Source organism: Carica papaya, chromosome 2 (assembly GCF_054855325.1).
Source record: "Carica papaya isolate Zhongbai chromosome 2, ASM5485532v1, whole genome shotgun sequence".
Lineage (NCBI taxonomy): Eukaryota > Viridiplantae > Streptophyta > Magnoliopsida > Brassicales > Caricaceae > Carica > Carica papaya.
The window spans coordinates 10,220,024-10,230,322 of record NC_142310.1 but is presented as its reverse complement, the minus strand read 5'-3'; the positions used below and the strand labels follow the sequence as shown (position 1 = coordinate 10,230,322).

General features: G+C 31.2%; 1 protein-coding gene across 1 annotated transcript; it reads right to left on the bottom strand.

The window, feature by feature from the left end:
* Window positions 1–2,204: 2,204 nt before the first annotated feature.
* LOC110823964 (uncharacterized) lies at window positions 2,205–3,450 on the bottom strand. The gene has a single exon (XM_022054473.2). The coding sequence runs from the start codon at window positions 3,265–3,267 to the stop codon at window positions 2,293–2,295; it is 975 nt and encodes a 324-aa protein (XP_021910165.2). The 5' UTR covers window positions 3,268–3,450; the 3' UTR covers window positions 2,205–2,292.
* Window positions 3,451–10,299: the final 6,849 nt, after the last annotated feature.

Sequence of the window (10,299 nt, the reverse complement as noted above, 5' to 3'; positions counted from 1 at the left end):
GAAATTACAAAAATAATATCCGCACATATTAAGCTCACACCTAACTCTGATGCATTATAACCAATTCTATTTAACTGTATTTGATCACTTTTAAACGAGCTCATAAATCGATAGCTTGTTACGCATAGTAAAGTCTACACCAAGCCCAAACCCAACATTTGATTCTTCAATGGCCATTAAGTCTAGATCATTTAACTCTCTAATGACACCCCTCCTAATCAAATTTAAAAATTAAATAATGAATTATCATCTCCATCACATTACATATTCAATTAATTAATAATCACCTTCACCTTTGAACAATAATCTGAAATTGATTTGGATTCCTTTATCCTCCAAGCTTCAAATTCACCCCTCAGTGATTAAAGTTTCACCTTTTTTGATTTCGTTTTTTACATCTCTAAGAGACTTTTTTGAGGTCTCAAAGGCTTCTTTTGTAGTATCATCAACCACTTTTAAAACAATCTTTTTTTTTTTAATTTTATTTCTCATCATTTTTTAATTCATTAATTTTATTTTTTAACTTTTAATATTTTTAATTATTTACTTATTTTAAGCAAAAAAACTGAGGTATAAATAAAATTTCATGTTATTTTGGTCAAATAAAAATTAGATTTGTCCTAATTTTATTCAAACAATATGAAAAACTGAAAATTTTATTGTTCTCCCAATTTTGACCAAAAATTTTGTAATTTTTTTTTTTCAACTTTTAATTTTGATTTTTGACTTTGATAATTTTCTCCTTTCTTATTAAAAAGATAGAGGTCCGTGAACAAGTTAAGACGAAACGTGAAATGTCACACCAATAATGTAATTAAAAGGTGAGATAAAAGTGTCTTTTTCTTTTCCATATTCTTTCAAATATATAAAAAATAAAGCTTAAATTGAAACAATACAAAAGACATGAAAATCATTTGTCTCTCAATTTTGACTAAACATTTTCTCGTAACTTTTTATCAACTTTTTAATTTTTCTAATTTTCTCCTTTTTGTTTGAGAAAATGAAGTGTGATGTCAAACCATATATTAAATAGATTAATGGAAAAAGTAAAATGTCAATCACACCAGTTATACAATGGGAAAGTGAAATACTATGAATGGTTTATGAAATGGTCTAAGGCAAAAAGTTAAATATGGTTTTAACACCGTAATAATCAAATATTTTGGGAAGATTAATCGGTTCTAATAATTAACGAGATTTATATATTAATAATAATACAATTAATTTAATAATAAGAAAACAAGATACTGATGTATTAGAATAATTTTAGAAAGAATGTATATACATTCATGTAATTTTTTTTGAATAAATCATTATTTTATATTCAAGAACATATTTTTCATAATATATTTTATCTAACTTTATTCGCCAACATTTTAAAGTTAAATTAATGTACTAAAGTACTTATATGCATGTATTAAACTAATAATTATATATAATAGATTAATTTTGGAACTAGTTTATTACATGCATACATTGGTTCAGTTCTGAAAATTAATTTTTGAAGCAATTAATTTATATTCATACATTAAATTTGCTTAAGTTAATTTTAGAAATAATAAATTTGAACCAATTTTTAGTTAATTAATTCAGAGATTAGACAATATTAGGTTGTTAAATAGTAAGATAAACAAGAACTATATGAATTAATTATTAAAATAAAAAAATACATTTAGTTAACCATTTCAAAAAAGCTTAGCACTTTTTAACTACGTGACAGTTAATAAAGGCTAAGACATATAATAAATTTTTATCTCCAATTCAGATTTAATTTTGAAGCTTGTTGATGATGGATGTTTGGCAATAAATTTATGCTACCAATATAATATTATATCAAGTGTTATGTTTCTTTGCATACATAAATTGATATATTAAGTGGAACAACTTCTTTTGATTAAACAATTAACAAAATAAATTAATTTTGTTTGACATGTATATATGTATATGTATACTTATTGGATTATTTTGTGAGGATGTGGTTTGATGTAGTAACATCACACAAGAAGCTATGTTAGATTATAAAATCCTAATTGACTAATTTTATTGTTAAATTAAATTAGACCGTAATATTTGAATCATAAAATTCTTATTGACTATTATACCCTTAATTTCAATTCTTGATACTTCTGAACATGGGTAACTTGTTAATATGGTTTTTCATATTGAATGGCGAGTTACGAGACCAAAAGGGTAACGTAGAGACATGCGAAACCAATTCACTTCAAAATAAATAATTGAATATTTACAGAAATGTCCTTGCTTCCAATAATCAAATTATTTTTCCGTTTCTCCCTACATCGATTCCTCCGTCACGATAACGGCGTCAGCATCCCACCAGGTGTCCACATCAGCAGATTCCGTCAGGTCTGCAAGCGGCGACGCTACCTTCCTCATATCCCCAACTTTCAGCCCGCCGCTGACGTCATCCCTGACGTAAACCTTCACCCCACCGCCGTCGACATTGACCCCCGCAATCCTCCCCAGATTGGGTCTCCATTCTCCGAGGACAGCAGGTATCCGGCACCGGGAGCGCGTGTCCCACGCGCTCAGTGCAACTCTCCCCGACTGATTCTGTCCGGCCGCCACAACAACGGCGGGAGATCCGGAGACTCTGGGATAGATAACTCCACGTTTCTCGCCGATGAATGACGCCACGTCTTGGCCTTCGTCGACGTTATCTAACCGGAAACCTAACCCGAGATTGTCCCACAGCTTCACCACACTCTTCCCCGAGGCGAGCTCGGACCAAGAGAAGAGGTCCCCGAAGCTGCCGCTGCTTCGCCGCCGTCGACGGAGCCCAAATTTACCGTTATGCAACTCGTCGCCGTCGTAATGGTCCGAACCCCTCGGTTTATTATCTTCATTGATGTGTCTCCACTTGGACGATGTCGACGTTGAAACTTCGTATTCTCCGTCTTCTCCCTCCACCTCCTCCTCCTCCTCTTCTTCTTCATCGTCGGAAGATGAGCAGGAGAAGTCTGTTTCACTGTCATAATCATCGTCATCGGCGAGAAGAGGTTGTAAGGAAGGCAGAGAACGGTCGACGTTGCGTCTTACGGTAAGGATCAAAATCTTGATTTTGTTGATTATGGTGGTGAAGGAGGCGAGCAAGGCAAGAATCAAAGCTCCCCATTTCCAAAAACTATAAGCTTCATGTACCTTACCGAAGCCGGCGAGACCAAAAGACTGTGATAAAATTGATGGGTTTTGCAGAGGGTTAATACCCGCTTCAAAATCGCCTATTCTATTGATTACAGGGATCTCCATAGCTAGCAAACTATATCTACCAGAGTACCGAGTAAAGAAATAATAGAAACGATGTTTTGTTGTGCGCTTAGAAGCTACGCATTATAGCTGGAAGCTAAAAATGGAAAAGGAAGTAGAGAGGAAGGATTTAAGGATTATCTGTTGTGAGGTAAAATGAACGAGGAGGCTGAAAATGGATATGACCTGCATTTTTATAGAGGAAGCAGTACAAGGTAGTTAGTGCTTACGTGGCAGATATGGGGTTGGTGCCACGTCAGAAAAGAGGCGGGAAGAAAGGGATAGGAATGGGGAGTCAGCAGCTGCCTTATGCTTGAGAAGTTGAGGAGGACCTCTTGTTTTGTGCTCTTACTTGGGAAAGAATCAGAGTGCAGGTGACGCCACGTCAAAAACTCGCGGTCATGAGGTAGGTGTCAGATTTACCGCTAGGATTTTGACACGCGGTGATATCTAATTGGTTGTTTCCAGCCTGGAATAATTTTTTTTTTGTGGGTTTTGTAATTGGAATATTCGTAAAATGGTTTCATATTGATACATGATTGAGGGTTTGGGAGGTGGTCCCCCACCGCCACCATAATCAACCGACCACACAATACGTGGTGATGATCAAAACGATCGTAGTTGTATAATTATTTTCTTGTCCGAAAATTACAACTGGAAAAAATCATGAAAGTAAAGCAAATGAAAGTATTTTGTCTTTACCAGATTAATATATTTAATTAATAATATAATTTTTTAATAAATTTATAAAAAAAAAAAATTGCATAATGCAATTCGAACTTATAAAATAATTGGTCTTACCCAATTAATATTAAACTTGAATTAATTAGTAGTAATCAGCGGGTTTACATACACAAGTATAAATTAAAGTATTAAAATGGGAAAAATTATAAAGTGGGGTCTCAATTGAAGCTGTCAGCGTTTGGTGGAGGAATACGCCATAAAGTCGGCTTAATACGGTTGGTGTGTTGGAATTATCTATTAAGTGCTTAAAACGTGCTGATCCATACGTTTAGCTCTGACGTTTTTATATATATATATATATATATATATAACTCGATTAACTAACTGTAATTTTATATTTATTTTACAATATAATAAATACTTCTTTATTTATAAATGGTAATGCAAATTTTGGAAAAAAGAGCCGCTTATCGTGATGATTTATGAAAGACTCCAGAGGTTTGTATTAGTGGCTAAATTTCCACGATAAATGACAAGTTGTTTTAAAAAACTAAGAAACATGATTATTAGAATTGGTGATAAGGCTGTGTATGTGGTCAAAGTATTCACCTTAGAAAATAAATTTCAAAGACCCATATATTGATATATAAAACATTCTGGGAATTCATTATTATAAAGGCCTATCATGTGACTATTTTGGGTGTTTTGATATTTATGTTCAGCCAAGAAAAAATATATATGAATATTTTAGAAAAATTACATATGTATCCCTCCTCAGTCTTTATAGTTTATTGAAATATCGTTGGTTGGGCAAACATAATGAAAATATCATTTCATAAGATTTGATTTCTTCTAGTGGCAAAGTTTTCTTTTTTGTCACATGTTCATCAATTTGGAAAATCAAGCATGTTGAGTGCCTTGAATGATTTGGTGTCTAAATAATGTCATATGGTTCACATGTGTCTCCTACAAAAACATGTGGTTCATGTTTCATCACAACCTATGTTGTTAACACTCTAAAAAAATAGGAATATATATATATACTTTGATTTTATAATATGTGACTAATATGTTGTTTCATTCTAATCGTCTCACCAAAAGCTCTTATGATGATAATTATTATTTTTTATTTCATATATTGCTCACTATATCTATATGTATGATTAATTTTTTTAAGATTCTTAATTTCTTGTAGTTTTTTTCTCTTTGAATTTTATTTTCCTTCATTTAGCCCCAACTTTAGTAAAATTAGCTCCCAAAAGATTCTTTCATCCAATGTTTTCAACTATTAAAAGTCTTTCTCTTTTTTTTTTTTTGTGAACAAAATATTCTCGGTTGTGGTAAAGATCTTATAAAATCTTTTTAAAAATTCTAATTTTTTTTTTTATCCTCATGTACCAAGAATCTTTTTAGATCTTTTTCGTCCATTAATCAGTTGCACATCTCATAATAATATCATAGAAAAAAATTTTCGGAGATAATAATATTTAAAATAATAAACTACAAAATAGTAGAAGAAAGGTTGAGTACAAAAGAAACTCATGTCTTATTGTTATTTTTTTGAACAACAAAATGAGAAATCGAAGAATAAAAGGTGACACCAAAGCAATTTATATCTTTATGCCTTTCTTAATAGAAAATTGAAATAAAAAAAGAATTACATGCAACATGTATGTTTTATTCTTGAAAGACATTGTAATAGTCTAGAAATTTTTAAATCAATTTATGACTTGACAAACTATTGTTAAGACAATAATATTTGAGATTTCAAAAATTAGTAATCTCGTTTACTTTTAATACGCTTGGTGATAATTATTGTGTATGTATCAAGAAATCTAATGATAAATTTCATAATTTTATCATTATATAAACTAACAAAGATAAAAAATATTTTGAAATTATAAAAAAATATGCAACCTCTAGTTTTGAGGTGAAAGACATGAGAAGATAGGTGCATACTTGGTATAAAAACAGGAGAGATTGTTTATAGAAATTATTAACTTTATTCATAAAATTATGCATTAGGATAATTCCTTAATAGTTCAAGACGAGCAAATGAATCCCATTAATGATTTTATTGCTAAAGGTAATAGCCTCAATCTTGATATGTGTTCTAAGTCTATAGAGGAAAACAAGATGTTAAAAAAGTCTTCATATTCTAGTGTAGTTGAGAGCTTGACGTATGCAATAGTGTGTTTGTTACAATCGGGGTGGTATAAATAACAAATAACTTTTAATCATTTGGGGATATTTAAAATTAAAGTAATTATTATTGAAGTAGAACCAAAAACTAATTATTACACTGATTTTTTATAAGAAGTTTGAGGTGAAATAATAGAGAGTAGGAATGTGCAAGACATCTATTATGTGGTACACACTAATTATTTTAGTTGTGATTTACATGCATATTTTAGATATCTGTCTATTGTCCAAATATGTATTTGTGACATTCATTTATAACTAAAATTTAATAATTAAAATTTACATATCAAATTGGAGAATGAGGTATATAAATACAATAAGAAGAAAAAAGAGAATAAAGAAAATAAAATTGAATTTGAATGAATCCTCCAAACTTCTACGTTCAATGTATTCTTTTATAGAGAACAATTTCGAAGATGATATGTTATTTATCAAAATAAAAAAAATAATATAAAGTAGCATTAGAATAAAACAATAGTCAAAATTAATGGATAATGATGTTCAACATTCAAATCGAAGTATTAATTAAATCGTTTTACAAAAGTTTGTCCAAATAGTTCAAATAGTTCAAGGCTTAAGTTTAATCTACTTAAGCCTTGAGTTCCCATTTTTCTTAACATTTTGATATTGTATTATCAAGCATAGTTTTGAAATTAACTTTGCATTTTCTGAAAATTCTTTTAATTAAAATTTTAAATATCAATAGTAAGTTCTCTTTACAAGCAAAAGACAATAGTACCAATGTGCGATTCCACAGTGTTTCGTTTGAAACATGCTCCAAGTAAAAAACCAAGAAAACTCAACTCCCTTCCCACATCAAATTATAACCCCATTAACATCACAAAACAAATATATTTAAGACCGAATTTCACAATAGATTTAAGAAGAAAGAACTTAGATCACCATTGTTCAACCAAATCAGTATTAATCCACAGAACATATAAAAAAAATCATTTCACCATTGATGGGGATGATCATGTTCATTCATTTTTCATAAATCAGAAGCAAAATGTAGAACTTAATTAACACGCTCATTCCAACATCCTCATTCAAATAAAAATACAAAAGGAAACAAAGAATCTTACCCACAAGTGTTCATCGAATCCCTTCTTCTATTTTATGCTTGAAGCCCTTAAATTTTCATCCTTTTGTTTTTTGGATTACAGCTTCTCTTCACCCAAAAAAAAAGGTTCTCTTTTCTTATTTTTTTGTCAGCTACAAAATTCATAATGTTGGGTTTTGGGTTCCCTTCTATATGGAAAAACCCAAATACTTTTGAACCAACTTATTTTTTGGCCCATTAGGATTATTATGATTTTTTTTTTGGTATACTACTTTAACCATAAGAAGTAGTATAAAAATAAGTTTTTAGCCACCAAAATAAAAAGTGAATAGAAAAGGAAATTTTTGCTGGAAAATTACACCCAACATATTTTACTTCTTTTCACGATCTGATAGTGATCTTTATTCGGATCAAGCTGAAATTTGGTGAGTATTTAGAAGACTCATTTCTTAATGGTGGAGATCGATTTTCGATGATTGAATTTTTGGTACTTTCAGTTCGAAGTTACTATTCACATTTTTCTTTTATACAACGACCAATTTAACTTTCTCCAACGATCGGACGGTCATTTGTGGTCTGATGAGGCTGAAATTCGATGAGCATATTCGGGATAAATTGTTCTTTAATCTGAACAGTGAAGATCGGATTTGAACAATCAGAACTCATCCGTTTCGCATGAACAGTAGCTACTTTGGTGATATTTTTCCATTCCTTTGTTTATTTATTGGTGTTCGGTTAAGTTGTTGTTGAATATTTATTTGAGGATTATAGTGGTTGCTTATTGTTGTTGTAAACACTTTATAGTGGAGCTCTTTTTATTTGGATCAGGAGAGGTCCTGTGGTTTTTATCCTTCATATTAAAGGAGTTTTCCACGTTAAAAATTTTGGTATCTTTGTGTAATTTTTTTTAGCATCTTGGGGCAGATTTTATCATATTTATTTTGACTAAATTTTTACTTAGTTTTCACTCCTCATAAATTCATTCAAGCACTTCGCTACAAGTGGTATCAGAGCCTGATTCACTAATTCATTGGTTGATTGTGGATTTTCGCTTGCCTGTTTGAATGATGGAGGTGAATGTGAGTAAAATGTATTGTTTGGATGACACAAATTATTACAAGTGGAAAAGAAAAATGAGGGATCTTCTTGTTGTGAAAATATTGTATTTACCCGTGTTTGCTTCTCAAAAGTCAGAGTCTAAATCCGATGAAGATTGGAAATTTTAGAATTTACAAGTATGTGGTTTTATTCGAAAATGGGTAGAAGGCAATGTGTTGAATCATATTGCTAATGAAACAAATACCAAAACTTTGTGGAAAAAGCTTGAAACCATATATGCTTCAAAGATTGGAGACAATAAGTTATTCTTGCTTAAACAAGCTATACGCTTACAATATAGAGAAGATAGTTCCATACTTGATCATATAAATGAATTTTAATATATCTTTAATCAACTATCTGGCATGGCTGTCAAATTTGATGAAGATGTTATTGGACTTTAGTTGTTGACTACACTTCCTGACTCATGAGAAAACTTTCATGTATATTTGACTAATTCTGCTCTTGATGGTGTTGTAACCATGCAATATGCAAGGATTGACATTTTGAATGAAGATATAAGAAGAAGAACTCATGGGACATCTGGTTCATAGTCAGAAATTTTGGTTACTGAAAACAGGGAGAGAAGTAAAAGTAAGGGTCAATATCATAATAGAGACAAGAGCAAGAGCAAATCAAAATCAAGGTACAAGAATCTTGAATGTCATTATTATGGTAAAATAGGATATATCAAGAAATATTGTTATAAATGGAAGAAAGAGAACAAAGCAGACAAAGGAAAGCAAAAAAGAAGGGAAATGACAACAATATTGATTGTGTTGCCACTACCACTTCAGATGATGACTTGGCTCTCAAGAGAATATGATCAATGTAGCCTATGATGATACTATTTAGGTTCTTGACAGTGGTGCATGTTTTCATGTTACATCAAAGAATGAATTCTTCATATCTTATACTCTAGGTAATTTTGGAATTTTAAAGATGGGTAATGATGGAGTGTCGAAGGTGATAGGCACTGATATTATTTATTTAGAGACTCAAAATAGAACAAAGTTAGAGCTCAAGAATGTTAGACCTGCTCCAGACATTAGGTTGCATTTGATTTTCACTAGTAATCTTGATGATGGTGGCTATTGTAGCACTTTTAATGATGAACAATGTATACTCAATAAAGGTTCCTTAGTTGTAGGTAGAGGAAAGAAGGCTTCGGGCTTATATTGGTTGCAAGCTTCAATTTCTACAGATCTTGTTAATGCAGTTAAAGGTGATAGCTCTTTATAATTATGGCACAAGAGATTGAGTCATATTAGTGAGAAGGAACTTGATTGTCTAGCTAAAAGGAATTTACTTTCAGGATTAAAAGGTGTAAGGTTAGACATGTGTACTCATTGTTTGGCTGGGAAACAAAAGAGGGTTTCTTATAAACATCATTCTTCATCTAGGAAAGATGATTTGCTTGAGCTAGTACATTCAGATATATGTGTTTCTTTGAAAGATAAGTCATTCAGTGGTGCACTTTACTTTGTTACCTTTATTGATGATCATTCAAGAAAACTTTGGGTTCGTACCTTAAAGTTAAAAAATTAGGTGCTTTGTGCATTTAAAGAATTTCAAGCTTCTGCTAAGAAAGAAACTGAAAAGAAGTTGAAATGTATTCGCATTGATAATGATAGTGAGTATTGTTGGCCTTTTGATGCATATTGCAGAGAACAGGGTATTAGACATAAGAAGACACCTCTTAAAACTCCTCAATTAAATGGGCTGGCAGAAAGGATGAACAGAACATTGATGGAGAAAATCATATGTGTGCTTTCAGAAGCTAAATTGTCTAACTCTTTTTAGGGTGAAGCTTTGTATACTGTCACACATGTGATCAATTTAACTCCTACTGTTGCATTGGAAAATGATGTTCCTAATAGGTTCTGGTATGGTAGAGATGTTTCCTATGAACACCTATGAATATTTGGTTGCAAATGTTTTGTGCATGTTCTCAAAGATGAGAGATCCAAGTTAGATGCCAAGACTAG